The sequence below is a fragment of the Salmo trutta genome, chromosome 27 (assembly GCF_901001165.1).
Source record: "Salmo trutta chromosome 27, fSalTru1.1, whole genome shotgun sequence".
NCBI lineage: Eukaryota > Metazoa > Chordata > Actinopteri > Salmoniformes > Salmonidae > Salmo > Salmo trutta.
This window is the reverse complement of record NC_042983.1, coordinates 41,957,014-41,980,136: the sequence shown is the minus strand read 5'-3', so window position 1 is coordinate 41,980,136 and position 23,123 is coordinate 41,957,014. Positions and strand designations below refer to the sequence as shown.

General features: G+C 44.0%; 1 protein-coding gene across 1 annotated transcript in view; it reads left to right on the top strand.

Annotated features, from left to right (window-relative positions):
* Positions 1-23,123, top strand: part of LOC115165108 (BMP-2-inducible protein kinase) — a 62,270-nt gene that overhangs the window by 24,948 nt on the left and 14,199 nt on the right. Inside the window, exons 3-11 of the mRNA XM_029718142.1 lie at positions 8,947-9,065; positions 10,374-10,479; positions 11,029-11,171; positions 14,670-14,791; positions 16,148-16,229; positions 17,217-17,349; positions 18,613-18,716; positions 22,444-22,523; positions 22,684-22,862. Of these exons, the coding sequence (XP_029574002.1) occupies positions 8,947-9,065; positions 10,374-10,479; positions 11,029-11,171; positions 14,670-14,791; positions 16,148-16,229; positions 17,217-17,349; positions 18,613-18,716; positions 22,444-22,523; positions 22,684-22,862 (1,068 nt within the window). The remainder of the gene's footprint in view (positions 1-8,946; positions 9,066-10,373; positions 10,480-11,028; positions 11,172-14,669; positions 14,792-16,147; positions 16,230-17,216; positions 17,350-18,612; positions 18,717-22,443; positions 22,524-22,683; positions 22,863-23,123) is intronic.

Here is a 23,123-nt window from a genome sequence, read left to right as displayed (position 1 = left end):
AGACTGGTGGATGGAATAATGCTCTCTTTAGCAGCAGGGGGAGGGAGACTGGTGGATGGAATAATGCTCTTTAGCAGCAGGGGGAGGGAGACTGGTCCTAGTGGAAAAATGATACATTACTTTTACTTTTCCTCTTGGTTACATGGTACAGCATATCAGAGAGGGTGTTTTGGGGGGGGGGGGGGTAGTAGTAGTGTGTAAGGGGGGGGGTAGTAGTAGTGTGTAATGGGGGGGGGGGTAGTAGTGTGTAATGGGGGGGGGTAGTAGTGTGTAATGGGGGGGTAGTAGTCAGATTTTCATATACCGTCCTTCTCTCATCCTGGGATTTAATGTATTATCAGTTTAGTACACAAGGGGGTGCCAAAAAAACAAAACAAAGCCCATTGATGCTAGAATGCTAACAAAATTAGCACAAGGACTGGAACATTTCCATGTAGACTGCTAGTTAAATATGCTAGTGAGAGCCAACGAAATATAAACAAATAGCAAAGAAGCTTCAGCATCAGGAACCATGACGTTTCCTCTAATCACCAGACTAGGGCTGTTCCTATAGTCAGTGGCTTCCTCTTCCCATCTCCTTAGGTGTTTTTCCAGGGTCTGCAGTTGGGGGGGGGGGGGGGGGGACAACAATCGTCCCTCCCAGATAAATTCTGCCTCGCCTTTTTTAAGAACCTCTTTAGCCTGTCGCTTGGTTATGAGTGGAATTTGGCCTGTGTGGATGTGGCAGTGTCAAACACAAGCTGAGTGAATATCCAGCCACTCAGGTTGGATAATTGACCTGTTCAATAGTCATTTAAATTATTCATATATAGGCTATACATTGTTTTGTTTCCTACCCCCCCAGCTAAAATGGTAGTCAATCTCAGATTGGAGCTTTTTATTGGGTGATTGAGAGGTGTTTTAGCAAAATTACACAATTCTCTTCCCTGTCTCATTCTAGTAGTAGACTAATTGTTAGTTTAGTGCTGAATATTTTTATATATTTTACTAGGCAAGTCAGTTAAGAACAAATTCTTATTTACAATGACAGCCTAGGAACAGTGGGTTAACTGCCTTGTTCAGGGGCAGAACGACAGATTTTTTTTTTTACCTTGTCAGCTCGGGGGATTCGATCTTGCAACCTTCCGGTTACTAGTCCCAACGCTCTAACCACTAGGCTATTCTAGACTGAAGGTTCTTTGTTTGCGGATGTTCCATAAGAATAGAAAGATGCCGGATGGTCACAGAATGTGCGTGGGGGAAAAAAACGATTCGCGTTGAAGAATCCCTACAGCTGACCAATCATCGACGAAGGTTCTACTGACTTGCACATGTCAACACAAAAAAAAAAAAAGCGCCCAAACTGTTCCGATTGGAAAGCATGCGGACACCTTTATCTATTTCGGGCTCATATATCTGTCTGGCCTTGTCTGTATGAGAGGCTCATGGCCTTGTTGGTCAATGTTGGTCCCGACCACAACATCAATCTCCTACCTTGCCCTGCTCTTTCTCCCCCTCTCCTCTCTGTATGAAGGGCAAAAATCCCCCTAACAAACCATCTCTCCTGAGGCACTCTGGGAGAATAATGGACCCTATGGCCACTGCACGTGTGTGTGTGTGTGTGTGTGTGTGTGTGTGTGCGTGTGTGTGTGTGTACACAAAAGGATTTAGACTGATTTTAGTGAGATCCTGAGACCATATGGTCTCTGTCAAGTAGGCAGGCAGAGACGCAGGCAGAGACGCAGGCTCTGTTGGGGGAGAGACTGGGAGGACCAAAAAACATTTCCCTTCCGGACAGACCCGAGGACAACTAGACCCGTTCTGTGTAGACCGTGGTCGGATCCAAATCCGAGCAGAAAAGTCCATTTGTAAGCTACTTTATTAACCAGAGCTGATAAAGCGCGAGGCAGAGCGGTGATGCTCTGGCAGGGAGGAGGGAGAGATGAGAGACAGCAACCCACCAAGCTGACTCGTGCTCTAGTAGACTTATAGCTGCTATAGCTAGGTTATTTATCATCCAACATGATTACATAGTACCTGTCTTGACTGCATCAAACCGGGGGGAAAAACTAACTCGGCTAATTGACGCTGCACATGCTTTCTCATCCTACACAGTAACAAACGACTCCACTCAGAATAGAACAAAGCAGCCTACCTGTTGGCTCATTGTAGCCTATCCTTCACTGTACCTGTTGTATTCGGCGCACGTGACAAATAAACTTTGATTTGATTTAGTGTTCCATTTGCAGGACATAAAACAGGTCAAGCATCACGCTGTTCTCCTCCCTAAATTCCCTTTCCCTTCCGTGTCTCATTCACACACAAACAAACAAACAAACAAACACGTTCGTACTGAGTGAACACACAAGCTCATGTTAGTCCTATGGAAATAAATGCCTATTAAAAACATATCTGACAGGCTACGGAAGCTGCATTCTGTGCCAAATAACGACAGATAGATAAAAAAATGGACTGGTTTGAAGTAGGGAAAACAATGTCTTCCAACATCTAGCTGCAGTTTTGGAATAATTGTGTCCCATCTATTTTCCCCGCTAAGGTTCTTATGCAAACTGCTAGTGGAATCGGTTAGCCGCTAAGGCTCTTATGCAAACTGCTAGTGGAATTGGTTAGCCGCTAAGGCTCTTATGCAAACTGCTAGTGGAATTGGTTAGCCGCTAAGGCTCTTATGCAAACTGCTAGTGGAATTGGTTAGCCGCTAAGGCTCTTATGCAAACTGCTAGTGGAATTGGTTAGCCGCTAAGGCTCTTATGCAAACTGCTAGTGGAATTGGTTAGCCGCTAAGGTTCTTATGCAAACTGCTAGTGGAATCGGTTAGCCGCTAAGGCTCTTATGCAAACTGCTAGTGGAATTGGTTAGCCGCTAAGGCTCTTATGCAAACTGCTAGTGGAATTGGTTAGCCGCTAAGGCTCTTATGCAAACTGCTAGTGGAATTGGTTAGCCGCTAAGGCTCTTATGCAAACTGCTAGTGGAATCGGTTAGCCGCTAAGGCTCTTATGCAAACTGCTAGAGCCATTTGGAATTGGTTAGCCGCTAAGGCTCTTATGCAAACTGCTAGAGCCATTTGGAATTGGTTAGCCTAGGTTATAACTCCCCCACCCCCCCCCCTAAAAATAGATACTTCCAACACTGAAAATATGCAAAAACATTAGTTTGTCATGACAATAAGCTCTGTCTATATCAATCATTAGGCCTGCTTTCCAAACAGATTGTGTGGCTGTAATTCATCACCATGCAGTGTGGAATTGTTCATCCATTTTGAAAATGTCGAAGAACAGGCAGAATGAACTGAAATCGAGTATCTGCATATCAAAAAGACAGATTTTGGTTTGTAACCATGAAAAAAATATATATATATTTCATCTTGCCAAATTTAAACCTAGTTTTAACTGTTCCGGGGACGAGATGCACAAATATTACTTTCAATTTTATTCTGATTTATATTACATTAAAAAAAAAAACTGTAAAATAGGTGTCTTTGTTAATGACTTGGGGAAAATAAGAGCGTCTTGTCTGCTAAATTAACAAAACAAGGCTGTCTTTGCACGGCCATAGGATTCTATAAGCAAACACCACTGCCGAGGTTACTGCATTTTCGAAGATTGTGTTCCACGATTAAATATAACCAGTTGCTATTACAGTTTCAGTGAATCATCTTAAATGGCACTTGCTTTTTTTTTATTGATTTGAATGAGGCAATTTAGTAATTATCATTTGTATGTAATGGTTATGCTAAATTAGGCATTGTTGTGATCTGTTGGCATGTAGATAAATGCGCAAACATTTTTCAGTCTTCCTCTAAAGAGATATATATCTCTAAATAAAATATATATATCTTTAAAAAAAATCAGGCATACTCAAACATTCAAAAAATGTCAAATGCCCATCCCTAACCTTGTCAATTTAGCTCATCATTTTATTAGGGTTGACCCTTCCTCCTTGCTTTGACCCTTGACCTACTAATTTGTGATGAGTTTAGTCTGTTGTAGTGATGAGGATAGCTTATCCAGATGTTATGAGGTGAGTCTAGCTGGTCCTCTAATGTAATAACATGTCTGTTTCTTGTGGCTCTGGTACCGACTAACTGCTACTGAGAATAGGGAGAGGGGGTAGGACCAGACGCAGCGTGGGAGAGGGGGTAGGACCAGACGCGGCGTGGGAGAGGGGGTAGGACCAGACGCGGCGTGGGAGAGGGGGTAGGACCAGACGCGGCGTGGGAGAGGGGGTAGGACCAGACGCGGCGTGGGAGAGGGGGTAGGACCAGACGCGGCGTGGGAGAGGGGGTAGGACCAGACGCGGCGTGGGAGAGGGGGTAGGACCAGACGCGGCGTGGGAGAGGGGGTAGGACCAGACGCGGCGTGGGACACGGGCCTTCCTTATCTTAATATCCTATCACTGCTTTATAGTGTATACATTATTATTATTATTATCAGTGCTAATTTCTCCTTAGCAGACTGTGTGATGAGAGAATCGTGCTCCGCTGTCCCAGCCCTAAAGAGTTGACTGGCTTAGTCAGTCTCAGATCAACGTCCTATCTGGAATGTAGGCTACTATTGACTCCTACTGTGGTCAGCCCCCCCCCCCCCCCCCCCCCCTCTCTCCTCTAGGTATTACATTGTGGTTATATTATATCGTGGAACACACACACATTCACAAATGCAGTAACCTCAGCAGTGGTGGTTGCTTGTAGAAGCCTATGGATGTGCAATGACACAGCCTTGTTTTTGTTAATTAGCAAACAAGACTTATTTCCCGAGTCCTTATCCCTGTCAAGACACCTATTTGACAGTAAAAAAAAACAAAACATGCTTATTTATAACGGAACAAAATAAATCCTGATGGAATATACTATAAACATGATGTAATATAACAGAAGAAAATAAATCATGTTATTTATATATAGATGTCTCAGAAAATAAATGATGCCTCAATAGAACACTAGTGGTCCTGTGTGGCTCAGTTGGTAGAGCATGGTGTTTGCAACGCCAGGGTTGTGGGTTCGATTCCCACGGGGGGACCAGTACGGATAAAAAAATGTATGAAATGTATGCATTCACTACTGTAAGTCGCTCTGGATAAGAGCGTCTGCTAAATGACTAAAATGTTGTGAAATGTGTCAACACATTTTCACTTGACCATTCAGAAAAGCACATTCCACCAAATAGTTTTACAGTATTTTAAAATGTTTTTATTTAAAGATTGAGCTGTGACCTCCGTTCGTTAGATTACTGATACTCGTCCCTAGAATATAAACTGTGCTCTTGGACACATTTTTAAGGATGTTTTCAGCACCACACGAATAGGTCTACCAATGGACAGTTCCCTGCTCCACTCTCGCTGTGTGACTGCTAGCTTACCTCTGCCTGTCTGCTTCGCCGCTCACAGTGGAATTCACAACACAATAAAAGTGAAAAAAATACTAAATATAAAACTAGTATTAAAAAGTATCTTGATTTTTAAAATGTTTCTGACCTGCAATATAATTGTTCTGAACAGCGAGTTGAAAGAGTGTTTACATTCCTCCTGCCGGCTGATTTTTATTAAAAAAAAATATATTTAATTGTTGGGTCAAACACAGGGAACCGTTGAACTCTACCTCGATGCAGGACTCTACCTCGGAGCAGTGTGTTTTTTTTTTGTTAGGCAACAAGGACGCCATTGTGGGGCGGTGCTTTGTTCCGGCCCTGCAACAGGTCTTTGAAGCCAGCCGCTCGATCCCCTAATGAGAGAAACACACATGGACTAGACACCAGCTGTAGACCTACGTGATGATAAGAAGGCTACATTATCTCCACTTGTATATGTGCAGGGCTGATTCTAGACATAATACCATTTGTCACTTATCACCACATGTAAAGTGTTGGTCCCCATGTTTCATGAGCTGAAATAAAAAGATCCCAGAAATGTTCCGTACATTTCTCCAAAAATGTTTCTCAAAAAATGTTGTGCACAGATTTGTTTACATCCCTGTTAGTGAGAATTTCTCCTTTGCCAAGATAATCCATCCACCCGACAAGTGTCATATCGAGAAGCTGATTTTAAACGGCAAGATCATTACACAGGTGCACCTTGTGCTGGGGACAATAAAAGGCCACTCTAAAATGTGTAGTTTTGTCACACAACACAATGCCACAGATGTCTCAAGTTTTGAGGGAGCGTGCAATTGGCATGCTGACTTCAGGAACGTCCACCAGAGCTGTTGCCAGAGAATTAAATGTTCATTTTTCTACCATAAACCACCTCGGATGTCGTTTTAGAGAATTTGGCAGTACGTCCATGCTGACTGCTGGAATGTCCGCCAGAGCTGTTGCCAGAGAATATGGTAATTTCTCTACCGTAATTTCTCTAAACCAATGTCGTTTTAGAGAATTTGGCAGTAGAGCCAACCGGCCTTGTGTATGGCGTCGTGTGGGCGAGCGGTTTGCTGTCGTCCAACGTTGTCAACAGTGTGCGGTGGGGTTATGGTATGGGCAGGTATAAGTTACAAACACTTGGTGCATTCAAATTTTCATTGATAAAATGCAGAGATACTGTGACGAGATCCATTGTCGTGCCATTCGTAAGCCACAATCACTTCATGTTTCGGCGTTCTGCACAGCCCCATGTCGCAAGGATCTGTACACAATTCCTGGAAGCTGAAAATGTCCTAGTTCTTCCATGGCCTGCATACTCACCAGACATGTCACCCATTGAGCATGTTTGGGATGCTCTGGATCGACGTGTATGACAGCGTGTTCCAGTTTCCGCTAATATTCAGCAACTTTGCACAGTCATTGAAGAGGAGTGGGACCAACATTCCACAGGCCACAATCAACATTCTGATCAACTCTATGCAAAGGAGATGTGTCGCGCTGCATGAGACAAATGGTGGTCACACCAGATACTGACTGGTTTTCTGATCCACCTCTTTATTTTATTTTAGCGGTCTGTGTTAACAGATCAATGGGAATACAAATTGTCATATGAAATCCATAGATTAGGGCCGAATACATTTATTTCAATGGACTGATTTCCTTATGTCTACTGTAACTCAATAAAAATCTTTGAAATTGTTGCATGTTGAGTTTTTTAAAATTTTTCTGCGGTTTGTGTACTACCGTTCAAAAATTTTGGGGTCACTTAGACATTTCCTTGTTTTTGAAAGAAAAGCAAAACATTTTTGTCCATCGAAATAACATCAAATTAATCAGAAATACAGTGTAGACATTGTTAATGTTGTACATGACTATTGTAGCTGGAAACGGCTTTTTTTTTAATGGAATATCTACATTGGCGCACAGAGGCCCATTATCAGCAACCATCACTCCTCTGTTCCAATCCAAGTTTATAATTTTAAAAGGCTAATTGATCATTAGAAAACCCTTTTGCAATTATGTTGGCACAGCTGAAAACTGTTGTCCTGATTTAAAGAAGCAATACAACTGGCCTTCTTTAGACTAGGCCTTCCCCGTAGCTCAGTTGGTAGAGCATGGTGTTTACAACACCAGGGTTGTGGGTTCGATTCCCACGGGGGGCCAAGTACTAAGAAAAAAAAAAAAAATGTATGAAATGAAAATGAAATGTATGCATTCACTACTGTAAGTCGCTCTGGATAAGAGCGTCTGCTAAATGACTAAAATGTAAATGTAACTAGTTGAGTATCTGGAGCATCAGCATTTGTGGGTTCGGCTACAGGCTCAAAATGGCCAGAAACAAAGTGCTTTCTTCTGAAACTCATCAGTCTATTCTTGTTCTGAGAAATGAAGGCTATTCCATGTGAGAAATTGCCAAGAAACTGAAGATCTCGTACAACGCTGTGTACTACTCCCTTCACAGAACAGCACAAACTGGCCCTAACCAGAATAGAAAGAGTGGGAGGCCCCGGTGCACAACTGAGCAAGAGGACAAGTACATTAGAGTGTCTAGTTTGAGAAACAGATGCCTCACAAGTCCTTAACTGGCAGCTTCATTAAATGGTACCTTTCAAAACACCGGTCTCAACATCAACAGTGAAGAGGGGACTCTGGGATGCTGGCCTTCTAGGCAGAGTTCCTCTGTCCAGTGTCTGTATTTTTCTACAACATTCTATAATAGAATTGTGTTATTTGACATGTCAAATTTAAAAGCTTATTTAATGCATCAAATAGTGTTTTTTGACACAAAGACCCAAATGACGTTCTATAAGTCACACCTCAATACTAACCTAAATGACAGTGAAAAGAAGGAAGCCTGTACAGAATAAAATCTTCCAAAACATGCATCCTGTTGTCAATAAGGTACTAAAGTAAAACTGCAAAACATGTATGGCACAAATCTTTATGGAATACAAAGAAAATACAACACATCACTGAGTGTCTCGTCACATTTTCAAGCATGGTGGTGGCTGCATCATGTTATGGGTATGCTTGTCGTCGGCAAGGACTAGGGAGTTTTTCAGGATAAAAAGAATCGGAATAGTGTCGAAGCGAGGCGATCCTAGAAAACCTGGTTGTCTGCTTTCCAACACACTAGGAGACAAATTCACCTTTCAGCAGGACTATAACCCATAACACAAGCACAAATGCAGTGCTTTCAATGTATTCACACCCCTTGACTTATGTTGTGTTGAAGCTTAAGTTCAAAATTGTATTAAATATATATTTTCCCACCTACACACAATATCCGTTAATAAAGTGTCAACATGTTTTTTTTTGTTTTTTTTTTAAATCTTGCAAATTTATTGACATTGAAATACCGAAATAGATCATTTACGTAATTATATATTTAATCAATTTGGCTGTAATACAACAAAAAGTATTCAAACCCCTTAACTTATTCCACTATCTGAAGGCAGTGTTATCGTGTGTGTGTGTGAGGTGCTAACCACTCTGTTCCCCTCCTCTCTCCAGGTGGTTTCTCTGTGGTGTGTGTGTGTGTGTGTGTGTGTGTGTGTGTGTGTGGTGCTAACCACTCTGATCCCCTCCTCTCCAGGTGGTTTCTCTGTGGTGTTCCTGGCCCGGACACACAGTGCCCTGCGCTGCGCTCTCAAGAGGATGTACGTCAACAACGTCCCTGACCTCAACATCTACAAGAGAGAAATCACTATAATGGTGGGAATAGAACACACACACACACACACACACACACACACACACACACACACACACACACACACACACAGAGAGCACTATAATGGTGGGAATAGAACACACACACACACACACACACACACACACACACACACACACACACACACAGAGAGCACTATAATGGTGGGAATAGAACACACACACACACACACACAGAGAGCACTATCTTGGTTTGTTGAGTCTGGTTAATATGCATCCATAAAAGACACTTCCCTGTATCAACCTCCTGTAAGGAAGTTAGTTGTTGAACATTGACAAGATGTTTTTTCCTGAACTTTTGACCCGTCTGAACAGCTAGTTATTTTATGTGGTGTTTCTGTGCTGACTTTAACACTGGAGAGACACACACACACACTGGGGAGAGACACACACACTGGGGAGAGACACACACACACACACACACACACTGGGGAGAGACACACACACTGGGGAGAGACAGGACTGTCGAGGTGCCGTGACTCTGACAGGACTAATAAACGGTAACTATGCATAAAGAAACAGACCAGGACGTCAGAAGCAGCACTGAGTAATGACTTACCGTAAAACTTACCGTAAAACTTACCGTAAAACTTCAATTAGTAGACTGGTGTTTTTTTTGTTTAAATCCCTGAACACAACAGTCGCGTGTTATAGACATGCTTCTAATTGTAAGAAGGAAAAAAAACTTCCTCAACAATTATGCTCCTCTTTTGACTGTGTATTTTGGTCAGTTCTTACTTACGCCACTATAGGGCGATCAGCCTCTTTCTAGGGTTCTGTGCTTTCAAAGTGGTTGACTGTTTTTGTGCTTGCCAGGTAGCTAGCCGTTCTCGGCTGGTTTAGCTGCCAGGTAGCTGGCAGTTCTCGGCTGGTTTAGCTGCCAGGTAGCTGGCAGTTCTCGGCTGGTTTAGCTGCCAGGTAGCTGGCCGTTCTCGGCTGGTTTAGCTGCCAGGTAGCCGGCTGGTTTAGCTGCCAGGTAGCCGGCCGTTCTCGGCTGGCGATTTTTAAACAGATTGCCATTCATTATTTTCAAGTCATTAGTAATTACTAATTACTTAATGTAACAAATCAAACATTACATCTTGTAAATAATTCATGGAAACCTCATAAGCAATTCCTTTTAGAGATGGTGTTTATTTTAAACAGGCGTTTTATTTGCTGAAATGTGTGCCGTTGCCCGTCTATTAAAAGGGACAGTTGAGACGGTTTTTAATTGATGTTTTATGGTAATTAACTTAAGCTCTATAAGGACCATAGACATCTCATGAATGTCCACCCTGTCCTCTGCAGAAGGAGCTGTCTGGTCACAGGAACATCGTGAACTACCTGGACTCTACCATCAACTCAGTAGGGGACAGTGTCTGGGAGGTCCTCATTCTCATGGAGTACTGTAAAGGTAGGTGTTGTAGGTTCCCCCTGTGATTTTAATACAATGGACCGGTCATTATTGTTTTATTGAGCATGAGACGGGTGCAAAATTGGCTGTACAGATTTGAACAAACAGACCTGTGATTTTATATTGACCCAATAAAGTAGAATTAACTTGAACAAAATCTCTCTCTCTGTCCCTCCTCCTCTCTCTGTCCCTCCTCCTCTCTCTGTCCCTCCTCCTCTCTGTCCCTCCTCCTCTCTCTCGTTCCCACTCTCTCCACGTTCCCTCTCTCTCCTGTTCGCTCGCCCTCTTCCCACTTTCCACGTTCGCTCTCTCTCCTCGTTCGCTCTCTCTCCTCGTTCGCTCTCTCTCCTCGTTCGCTCTCTCTCCTCGTTCGCTCTCTCTCCTCGTTCGCTCTCTCTCCTCGTTCGCTCTCTCTCCTCGTTCGCTCTCTCTCCTCGTTCGCTCTCTCTCCTCGTTCGCTCTCTCTCCTCGTTCGCTCTCTCTCCTCGTTCGCTCTCTCTCCTCGTTCCCTCGCTCTCCTCGTTCCCTCTCTCTCCCTCCTCTGCCCAGCTGGTCAGGTAGTGAAGCAGATGAACCAGCGTCTCCATATTGGGTTTACAGAGCCAGAGGTGTTGACCATCTTCACTGATACCTGTGAGGCTGTGGCCAGGCTGCATCAGTGTAGAACCCCTGTCATACACAGGGACCTGAAGGTAAGGGAATTACCCATCTCTTCCTGCTGTCCTCATCCGTCACCCCTTTCCTACTGTCATCCCTCCTGTCCTTCCTCTTTCACCTCGTTCCTACTGTCATCCCTCTTCCTCCTGTCATCCCTCTTTCACCTCGTTCCTACTGTCATCCCTCTTCCTCCTTCACCTCGTTCCTACTGTCATCCCTCTTCCTCCTGTCCTCCCTCCTTCACCTCGTTCCTACTGTCATCCCTCTTCCTCCTGTCCTCCTTCTAATCTCATCCTACTCCCTGTTGCTATCCTCGGCTGTCTTAGCAGTGTGGCCTGACACCAGACTCTGGGTTATGGAATCCCAGAAGGACACTGCAAAATGCCTTGTCCTGTCATGTACTCTGAGCTCTCTCTCTCTCTCTCTCTCTCCTCTCTCTCTCTCTCTCTCTCTCTCTCCTCTCTCTCTCTCTCTCTCTCTCTCTCTCTCTCTCTCTCTCTCTCTCTCTCTCTCTCTCTCTCTCTCTCTCTCTCTCTCTCTCTCTCCTCTCTCTCTCTCTCTCTCTCTCTCTCTCTCTCTCTCTCTCTCTCTCTCTCTCTCTCTCTCTCCTCTCTCTCCTCTCTCTCTCTCTCTCTCTCTCCTCTCTCTCTCTCTCTCTCTCTCTCTCTCTCTCTCCTCTCTCTTCTCTCTCCTCTCTCTCTCTCTCTCTCTCTCTTCTCTCTCTCTCTCTCTCTCTCTCTCTCTCTCTCTCTCTCTCTCTCTCTCTCTCTCTCTCTCTCTCTCTCTCTCTCTCTCTCTCTCTCTCTCTCTCTCTCTCTCTCTCTCTCTCTCTCTCTCTCTCTCTCTCTCTCTCTCTCTTCTCTCTCTCTCTCTCTCTCTCTCTTCTCTCTCTCTCTCTCTCTCTCTCTCTCTCTCTCTCTCTCTCTCTCTCTCTCTCTCTCTCTCTCTCTCTCTCTCTCTCTCTCTTCTCTCTCTCTCTCTCTCTCTCTCTCTCTCTCTCTCTCTTCTCTCTCTCTCTCTCCTCTCCTCTCTCTCTCTCTCTCTCTCTCTACACAAATAGTTGAAGTACAAAAGGGAAAATATATAGGTTGTATTTACAATGGTGTTTGTTCTTCACTGGTTGACCTTTTCTTGTGGCAACAGGTCACAAATCTTGCTACTGTGGTATTTCACCCAATAGATATGGGAGTTTATCAAAATTGGATTTGTGTAATCTGAGGGAAATATGTGTCTCTAATATGGTCATATTTTGGGCAGGAGGTTAGGAAGTGCAGCTCAGTTTCCACCTCATGTTGTGGGCAGTGTTGCACATAGCCTGTCTTCTCTTGAGAGCCCGGTCTGCCTACGGTGGCCTTTCTCAATAGCAAGGCTATGCTCACTGAGTCTGTACATAGTCAAAGCTTTCCTTAAGTTTGAGTCAATCACAGTGGTCAGGTATTCTGCCACTGTGTACTCTCTGTTTAGGGCCAAATAGCATTCTAGTTTGCTCTGTTTTTTTGTTGATTCATTCAAATATGTCAAGTAATTATCTTTTTGTTTTCTCATGATTTGGTTGGGTCTAATTGTGTTTCTGTCCTGGGACTCTGTGGGGTCTGTTTGTGTTTGTGAACAGAGCCCCAGGACCAGCTTGCTTAGGGGGCTCTTCTCCAGGTTCATCTCTCTGTAGGTGATGGCTTTGTTATGGAAGGTTTGGGAATCGCTTCCTTTTAGGTGGTTGTAGAATTTAACGTCTATTTTTCTAAATTTTGATAATTAGCTGTTATCGGCCTAATTCTGCTCTGCATGCATTATTTGGTGTTTTGTGTGTGTGTGTGTGTGTGTATATACTGAGGATATTTTTGCAGAATTCTGCATGCAGAGTCTCTCAATTTAGTGTTGATCCAATTTAGTGAATTCTTGGTTGGTGAGCGGACCCCAGACCTCTCTCACGTCCCTTCAGTCTTGGCTTATCTCTGCTGTGAGCGAAAATAAAGGGTCAACATTACAAGGTCTGTCCACAAATCTGCTACAAGACCATGGTGCTTGCCTACGGAGCTGTGAGGGGAACGGCACCTCCGTACCTTCAGACTCTGATCAGTCCCTACACCCAAACAAGGGCACTGCGTTCATCCACCTCTGGCCTGCTGGCCTCCCTACCTCTGCGGAAGCACAGTTCCCACTCAGCCCAGTCAAAACTGTTCGCTGCTCTGGCACCCCAATGGTGGAACAAGCTCCCTCACGACGCCAGGACAGCGGAGTCAATCACCACCTTCCGGAGACACCTGAAACCCCACCTCTTTAAGGAATACCTGGGATAGGATAAAGTAATCCTTCTAACCCCCCCCCCCCCCTAAAAGATTTAGATGCACTATTGTAAAGTGGTTTTTCCACTGGATATCTTAAGGTGAATGCACCAATTTGTAAGTCGCTCTGGATAAGAGCGTCTGCTAAATGACTTAAATGTAAACAACTGGTGAATAAACTAGTTCTCTATTGGCCAGTCTGTCCACGGCTGGTGAATAAGCTAGTTCTCTATTGGCCAGTCTGTCCACGGCTGGTGAATAAGCTAGTTCTCTATTGGCCAGTCTGTCCAGGGCTGGTGAATAAGCTAGTTCTCTATTGGCCGGTCTGTCCACGGCTGGTGAATAAGCTAGTTCTCTATTGGCCGGTCTGTCCACGGCTGGTGAATAAGCTAGTTCTCTATTGGCCAGTCTGTCCACAACTGGTGAATAAACTAGTTCTCTATTGGCCAGTCTGTCCACAACTGGTGAATAAGCTAGTTCTTTATTGGCCGGTCTGTCCACAACTGGTGAATAAGCTAGTTCTCTATTGGCCGGTCTGTCCACAACTGGTGAATAAACTAGTTCTCTATTGGCCGGTCTGTCAACGGCTGGTGAATAAGCTAGTTCTCTATTGGCCAGTCTGTCCAGGGCTGGTGAATAAGCTAGTTCTCTATTGGCCAGTCTGTCCAGGGCTGGTGAATAAGCTAGTTCTCTATTGGCCGGTCTGTCCAGGGCTGGTGAATAAGCTAGTTCTCTATTGGCCGGTCTGTCCAGGGCTGGTGAATAAGCTAGTTCTCTATTGGCCGGTCTGTCCAGGGCTGGTGAATAAGCTAGTTCTCTATTGGCCGGTCTGTCCAGGGCTGGTGAATAAGCTAGTTCTCTATTGGCCGGTCTGTCCAGGGCTGGTGAATAAGCTAGTTCTCTATTGGCCGGTCTGTCCAGGGCTGGTGAATAAGCTAGTTCTCTATTGGCCGGTTTGTCCACAACTGGTGAATAAGCTAGTTCTCCATTGGCCAGTCTGTCCACAACTGGTGAATAAGCTAGTTCTCTATTGGCCAGTCTGTCCACAACTGGTGAATAAGCTAGTTCTCTATTGGCCGGTTTGTCCACAGCTGGTGAATAAACTGTTTTTTTACTGGCCAGCATCTGGGGGAAATGCAGCTACTTCACCAGGACTATGTTATATCCTATAGCATACAGCACACCTTCAATCATGCTGACAATAATATTTAGCTCTCTCTCTCTTTCTCTGTCTCTTTCTCTCTCCTCCAGGTAGAGAACATCCTCCTGAGTGATAATGGGAGTTATGTTCTGTGTGATTTTGGAAGTGCCTCTCACAAAGTGCTGCTTCCACACAAAGACGGAGTGACCGCTGTGGAGGACGAAATCAGGAAGTGAGTGTGTGTGTGGGGGGAGACGTGTGTGTGTGTGGCGTGAGTACGTGTGTGTGTGGGGGGGGGTGACGTGAGTGTGTGTGTGTGTGTGTGTGTGTGTGTGTGTGTGTGTGTGTGAACCCAGGTGATTGTCTTACGTGTGCCTGCGTAGCTGGAGCGCACCCCATTTCACGTCATGTGACCTGTCCCACGGATCCCCCCCTCTCTTTGCTTTAGTTCCAGTTAGGAGTGGACAAAACATTAAGAACACCGTCCTGCCTGGCTGGGGGCTGTGCGCAGGCATACAAGTTGGTCTAATTTTACTGGAAAGGAAAGTCTACTGAAGTGAGGCTTTGTCTTTGTGTTTCTTGGTCTATTTACCTTGTTTTGTTCACAAGCCGGGTTGATTTTTCATCAATGTTTGAGTTTTCGACCGCTAGCGAAGAGAACACTGCTGCTAGTCAGACTCGATCTCACAGGCACCCTGTTACCACGGTAACATCCCGCCCCTTAAAATGGGGGCCGGTGACAATGTGTGATGTGTTTTTGTTTTTATTTTTTTAAATATTCAAGTCACGTAAAAATGTAATTAAACAATATAACTCATTTACGTCTCGCTAGTAATACATTTTGTTTTAGAAACATTACGAAACATGCTCATTCATTTTGTTGGTGTAATTTTTAACAGCAACAAAATCTGAGTGGCTGGTAGATTTGATATAACTACCTTCCACAGTGGCTGGTGGATCAACAAGTTAATTTGATGCTTTTTAGAAACTGGGTGGGTCGAACCCTGAATGCTGATTGGCTGACAGCCGTGGTATATCAGTCCGTATACCACGGGTATGACAAAACATATATTATTACTGCTCTAATTACATTGGTAACCAGTTTTATAATAGCAATAAGTCACCTTCTGGGGGTTGGTGGTATATGGCCAATATATCACGGCTAAGGGCTTTATCCAGGCACTCTGCGATGCGTCGTGCCTAAGAACAGACCTTAGCCGTGGTATATTGTCCATATACCACCAACCCCCAGAAGGTGCCTTATTGCATAGTTATACTCAGTGGAAGTCACCACTACTCTGTTCCATAAATCCAGGCACTTGACCGACCACTCTTACATAGGACTAATTCTCAGCAGTAGTGACCGACCACTCTTAGATAGGACTAATTCTCAGCAGTAGTGACCTACCACTCTTACATAGGACTAATTCTCAGCAGTAGTGACCGACCACTCTTAGATAGGACTAATTCTCAGCAGTAGTGACCGACCACTCTTAGATAGGACTAATTCTCAGCAGTAGTGACCGACCACTCTTACATACCATAAGTGCATAAATAACCTTTAATCCTGACCACTTCCTGTGTGCAGGTACACGACCCTGTCATATCGAGCTCCAGAGATGATCAATGTGTACGCAGGGAAGGCCATTACCACCAAGGCTGATATATGGGTGAGTTTAGAGCTGGGGGGTGTGTGTGTGTGTACGGGAACCTGGGGTGTGTGTACGGGAACCTGGGTGTGTGTGTGTGTACGGGAACCTGTGTGTGTGTGTGTGTGTGGAAACCTGGGGGGGGGGGTGTACATACGCGTGTGTGTGTGTGTGTGGACTAGCCAGTCAGTAACAGAATAACTTAGTGTGTGTAGTTTGGTCCAGGCAGTTAGGCCTCCTGCTTGCTTAGCTCCTGTCTGCCTGTCTGCCTGTCTGCCTGTCTGCCTGCCTGCCTGCCTGCCTAGCTGCTTTTTGAACAAACTTTTTTTTTCTGTCGATCACATGGAACAGAGAGACGTTAAATGTCCCTCATCATTAATTTCTCATTGAACATTTCTACATGTCAATCAACACGTATAGAAACATTTAGACTCACCTACATTAACTCATATTCCATGTTACCGCTTTACTACGAGGAGAAGATTAGAAATATACTGTTTTTAACATGTCTTAGTTTTTGTCAAAAGGGTCACCTTACTCTTGGGTGTAGTACAAGCTGTGTTTCTGTTTCAGGCTCTTGGTTGGTTGTTGTACAAGCTGTGTGTTTCTGTGTTTCAGGCTCTCGGTTGGTTGTTGTACAAGCTGTGTGTTTCTGTTTCAGGCTCTTGGTTGGTTGTAGTACAAGCTGTGTGTTTCTGTTTCAGGCTCTTGGTTGGTTGTTGTACAAGCTGTGTGTTTCTGTGTTTCAGGCTCTCGGTTGGTTGTACAAGCTGTGTTTCTGTGTTTCAGGCTCTTGGTTGGTTGTTGTACAAGCTGTGTGTTTCTGTGTTTCAGGCTCTTGGTTGGTTGTTGTACAAGCTGTGTGTTTCTGTTTCAGGCTCTTGGTTGGTTGTTGTACAAGCTGTGTGTTTCTGTTTCAGGCTCTTGGTTGGTTGTTGTACAAGCTGTGTGTTTCTGTTTCAGGCTCTTGGTTGGTTGTTGTACAAGCTGTGTGTTTCTGTGTTTCAGGCTCTTGGTTGCTTGTTGTACAAGCTGTGTTTCTTCTCGCTTCCATTCGGGGAGAGTCAAGTCGCCATATGTGACGGAAACTTTATCGTTCCTGACAATTCCAAATTCTCCTTCAAGTTGCACAGCTTAATCAGTGAGTACAAATGTCCTTGTTCCTCAGCAACACACTCACCACAAAGCTGTCAATCACTATAATAACAATTAAACCACATTGAACATTGTCACGTGAATGTTTGTGACGTTTAAACGTGTAACTGTCCGCTTCGTTTTGCCCAATTAGATTATAGTTCATTCTTTACACACCCACTGCAGAGGCCTTTAGTACAACTATTAGCCGATAGCTCCACCTTGTGGTGACAATGTGTTGTACCATGGGGATATTGCATCATACAGAGGAAGTGATCTATTTCAAACACATTACAATTCACTCTGTAACCAATGTAAAATGGACATGCCTTCTCTGGTTTGTTTGTGATAAACATCACCTCTACTCCAGGCTATAGTAAACTATATGTCCCCTCTCTACTCCAGGCTATAGTAAACTATATGTCCCCTCTACTCCATATTAAACTATATGTCCCCTCTACTCCAGGCTATAGTAAACTATATGTCCCCTCTACTCCATATTAAACTATATGTCCCCTCTACTCCAGGCTATATGTCCCCTCTACTCCAGGCTATATGTCCCCTCTACTCCAGGCTATATGTCCCCTCTACTCCAGGCTATATGTCCCCTCTACTCCAGGCTATATGTCCCCTCTACTCCAGGCTATATGTCCCCTCTACTCCAGGCTATATGTCCCCTCTACTCCAGGCTATATGTCCCCTCTACTCCAGGCTATAGTAAACTATATGTCCCCTCTACTCCAGGCTATAGTAAACTATATGTCCCATCTCTACTCCAGGCTATAGTAAACTATATGTCCCATCTCTACTCCAGGCTATAGTAAACTATATGTCCCCTCTACTCCAGGCTATAGTAAACTATATGTCCCCTCTCTACTCCAGGCTATAGTAAACTATATGTCCCCTCTCTACTCCAGGCTATAGTAAACTATATGTCCCCTCTACTCCCAGGCTATAGTAAACTATATGTCCCCTCTCTACTCCAGGCTATAGTAAACTATATGTCCCCTCTACTCCAGGCTATAGTAAACTATATGTCCCCTCTCTACTCCAGGCTATAGTAAACTATATGTCCCCTCTACTCCAGGCTATAGTAAACTATATGTCCCCTCTCTACTCCAGGCTATAGTAAACTATATGTCCCCTCTCTACTCCAGGCTATAGTAAACTATATGTCCCCTCTCTACTCCAGGCTATAGTAAACTATATGTCCCCTCTACTCCAGGCTATAGTAAACTATATGTCCCCTCTTCTCCCATCTCTTCTCCAGGATATATGCTTGAGCCTGACCATGAGAAGAGACCAGATATCTATCAAGTCTCCTACTTTGCCTTCAAGTTAGCTGGAAAGGAGTGTCCGGTGGCAAATCTCTTTGTAAGTCACTGTTCGTTCATTGTGACAGATGTTCACTGCCGTTCAAAAAGTTTGGATTCAATCAGAAATTCTTGTTTTCTATGAAAACATAAAGTGATACTATCAAGAGCAGTGTGCAGGTTTCCTTTTTTCCTACATCCTGTTTCAACTGTTGCCATGCACCTGCAATTAGATTGCTCAGATGTGCAAGTGCCTTTTTTGAATTTTATGAAAACATACATGAAATAAGTTGCAAAATTAATAGAAAATATAGTCAAGATGTTGACAAGGTTTATAAGTAATGATTAAAAATAAAAAATAAAAATTGAAATAATAATTGTCCTTCAACCATTTTTCCTTTCTCCATAGCAGCAATTACAGCCTTGCAGACCTTCCCGGCATTGTAGTTGTTCATTTGTTGAGGTAATCTGAAGAGATTTCACCCCATGTTTCCTGAAGCACCTCCCACAAGTTGGATTGGCTTGATGGGCACTTCTTACGTACCATACGGTCAAGCTGCTCCCACAACAGATCAATAGGGTTGAGATATGGTGACTGTGCTGGCCACTCCATTATAGACAGAATACCAGCTGACTGCTTCTTCCCTAAATAGTTCTTACATAGTTTGGAGCTGTGCTTTGGGTCATTGTCCTGTTGTAGGAGGAAATTTGGCTCCAATTAAGCGCTGTCCACAGGGTATGGCATGGCGTTGCAAAATGGATTGACAGCCTTCCTTCAAGATCTCTTTTACCCTGTACAAATCTCCCACTTTACCACCACCAAAGCAGCCCCAGACCATCACATTGCCTCCACCATGCTTGACAGATGGCGTCAAACACTCCTCCAGCATCTTTTCATTTTTTTCTGCGTCTCACAAATGTTCTTCTTTGTGATCCGAACACCTCAAACTTAGATTCGTCTGTCCATAACACTTTTTTTCCAATCTTCCTCTGTCCAGTGTCTGTGTTCTTTTGCCCATCTTAATCTTTTCTTTTTATTGGCCAGTCTGAGATATGGCTTTTTCTTTGCAACTCTGCCTAGAAGGCCAGCATCCCGGAGTCACCTCTTCACTGTTGACGTTGAGACTGGTGTTTTGCGGGTACTATTTAATGAAGCTGCCAGTTGAGGACTTGTGAGGCACCTGTTTCTCAAACTAGACACACTAATGTACTTGTCCTCTTGCTCAGTTGTGCACCGGGGCCTCCCACTCCTCTTTCTATTCTGGTTAGAGCCAGTTTGCGCTGTTCTGTGAAGGGAGTAGTACACAGCGTTGAACGAGATCTTCAGTTTCTTTTCAATTTCTCGCATGGAATAGCCTTCATTTCTCAGAACAAGAATAGACTGACGAGTTTCAGAAGAAAGTGCTTTGTTTCTGGCCATTTTGAGCCTGTAGCCAAACCCACAAATGCTGTTGCTCCAGATACTCAACTAGTCTAAAGAAGGCCAGTTTTATTGCTTCTTTAATCAGAACAACAGTTTTCAGCTGTGCTAACATAATTGCAAAAGGGTTTTCTAATGATCAATTAGCCTTTTTAAAATGATAAACTTGGATTGGCTAGCACAACGTGCCATTGGAACACAGGAGTGATGGTTGCTGATAATGGGCCTCTGTACACCTATGTAGATATTCCATTAAGAATCAGCCGTTTCCAGCTACAATAGTCATTTACAACATTAACAATGTCCACACTGTATTTCTGATTTAATTTGATGTTATTTTAATGGACAAAACAAGGAAATTTCTAAGTGACCCCAAACTTTTGAACGGTAGTGTGTGTGTACTAAGTGATATGAAGATCAGTGTGTGTGTGGAGAGTGTGGAAGAGGGCGTGGCCTGGGTTGGTGTCGTGAACCATTTCTGGGACACATTTCAAATGTACCGCTGCCAGCATGGCTTTGATTCCCGGCCCACTGCTCTTTCAGCATCTCTCTCTCTCTCTCCTACCTTTTCACCTCCATCCCGCTCTCTATCCCATAAACATACAAAATACTTATATGAATCAACACTTTTATGACTTACTGAAGTGTGTGTGTGTGTGTGTGTGTGTGTGTGTGTGTGTGTGTGTGTGTGTGTGTGAACCCTTTGGAATTACCTGGGCTTCTGCATAGATTTGTCATAACATTTGGTCTGATGTTCATCACAACAATAGACAGTCTGCTTAAACTAATAACACACAATTATACGTTTTCATGTCTTTATTGAACACACCGTGTAAACATTCACAGTGCAGGGTGGAAAAAGTATGTGAACCCTTGGATTTAATAACTGTTTGACCCTCCTTTTTGCAGCAATAACGTCAACCAAATGTTTTCTGTAGTTGTGGATCAGACCTGCACAACGGTCAGGAGGAATTTTGGACCATTCCTCTTTACAAAACCATATCAGTTAAGCAACATTCTTGGGATGTCTGGTGTGAACTGCTCTTTTGAGGTCATGCCACAGCATCTCAATCGGGTTGAGGTCAGGACTCTGACTGGGCCACTCCAGAAGGTGTATTTTCTTGTTGAAGCAATTCTGTTGTTGATTTACTAATGTGTTTTTTGTTTGTCGTTGTCCTGTTGCATCACCCAACTTCTGTTGAGCTTCAATTGGCGGACAGATAGCCTTACATTCTCCTGCAAAATGTCTTTATAAACTTGGGAAATCTGTCTGACAGCAAGCTCTCCAGGCCCTGAGGCAGCAAAGCAGCCCCAAACCACGCTCCCTCCACCATACTTTACAGTGGGGATGAGATTTTGATGTTGATGTGCTGTGCCTTTTTTTCTACACACATAGTGTTGTGTTCCTTCCAAACAACTCAACTGTAGTTTCATCTGTCCACAGAATATTTTGCCAGTAGCGCTGAGGAACATCCAGGTGCTCTTTTGCGAACTTCAGACGTGCAGCAATGTTTTTTTTGGACAACGGTGGCTTCTTCCGTGGTGTCCTCCCATGAACACCATTCTTGTTTAGTGTTTTATGTATCGTAGACTCGTCAACAGAGATGTTAGCATGTCCCAGAGATTTCTGTAAGTCTTTAGCTGACACTCTAGGATTCTTCTTAACCTCATTGAGCATTCTGCGCTGTGCTCTTGCAGTCATCTTTGCAGGACGGCCACTCCTATGCAGAGTAGCAACTGTGCTGAACTTTCTCCATTTATAGACTATTTGTCTTAGTTTGGACTGATGAACATCAAGGCTTTTAGAGATACTTTTGTAACCATTTCCTGCTTTATGCAAGTCAACAATTCTTAATCTTAAGTATTTTGAGATCTCTTTTCTTCAAGGCATGGTTCACATTAGGCAATGCTTCTTGTGAATAGCAAACCCAAATTTTGTGTATTTTATTCTAACCAACATCTCCAATCTCGTCTCATTGATTGGACTCCAGGTTAGTTGACTCCTGACTCCAATTAGCTTTTGGAGAAGTCATTAGCCTAGGGGTTCATATTCTTTTTCCAACCTATACTGTGAAATAACATATTCAATATAGACAACAAAAATACAATTGGTTATTAGTTTAAGCACACTATGTTTGTCTGTCTGTTGTGACTTAGATGACGATCAGATCAAATTTTATGACCAATTTATGCAGAAATCCGGGAAATTTCAAAGGGTTCACATACTTTTTCGTGTGTGTGTGTGATTTTTGTCAAGCAACACTCATGGTTGTATCTGTCCCTCTGCAGAGCTCTCCCCACGATGCTCCCCGAGTCTGTGTGATGGTAGTTGTCTGACAGTTATCTAACGTCATGTCGTCTCCTACAGAGCTCTCCTCTCCCCACGTCACTTCCTGAGCCGCTAACAGCCAGCGAATTTGCTGCTAGGAAGAGTATGACGAAAGCCAGGTATGTCACTGTGTTACAGATATTCTGTAATGCTTCTCGGGTCTCTAGCAAAAGGGATTTCATCTCGAGGAGAATGTATAATGTATAAATAAAGGTTTAAATGAAAGAGAAATCATTAAGTTTCCAATTTAAGTGTTCTTCTGGTTTCCCACTGTTCCAGAATCGCCGAGTCCGTGGGTCCGACGGCAACGTCCATCACTCCGAGACAGAGACCCAAAGCTGCAAACAGTTATGTGCTACCCATCCCTGTAGCTAACACAGCGGTCACCCCAGTCGCCGCCACGCCCATCGTCACCCCTACGGCTGAGCCTTCTGTACCTGTCAGCAATGGGCAGAAAGGTGAGCCTCCAAAAATTACACTGTGTGTGTGTGTGTTTTCTATATCTGCCGTTTTGTGCCCTTGAGCAAGGCACTGAACCCCTAAGTGGCTCCCTCAGCCGCCCGAGCCACGGCCTGTTCACCTCGTTACCATCTAGAAGGCAGAGACGGTACAGGTGCATCAAAGCTGGGACCAAAAGACTGATAAACAGCTTCTATCTCCAGGCCATCAGATTGTTAAACAGTCACCAATAGCCAGCCTCCCCCCACTACCCTCCCCTG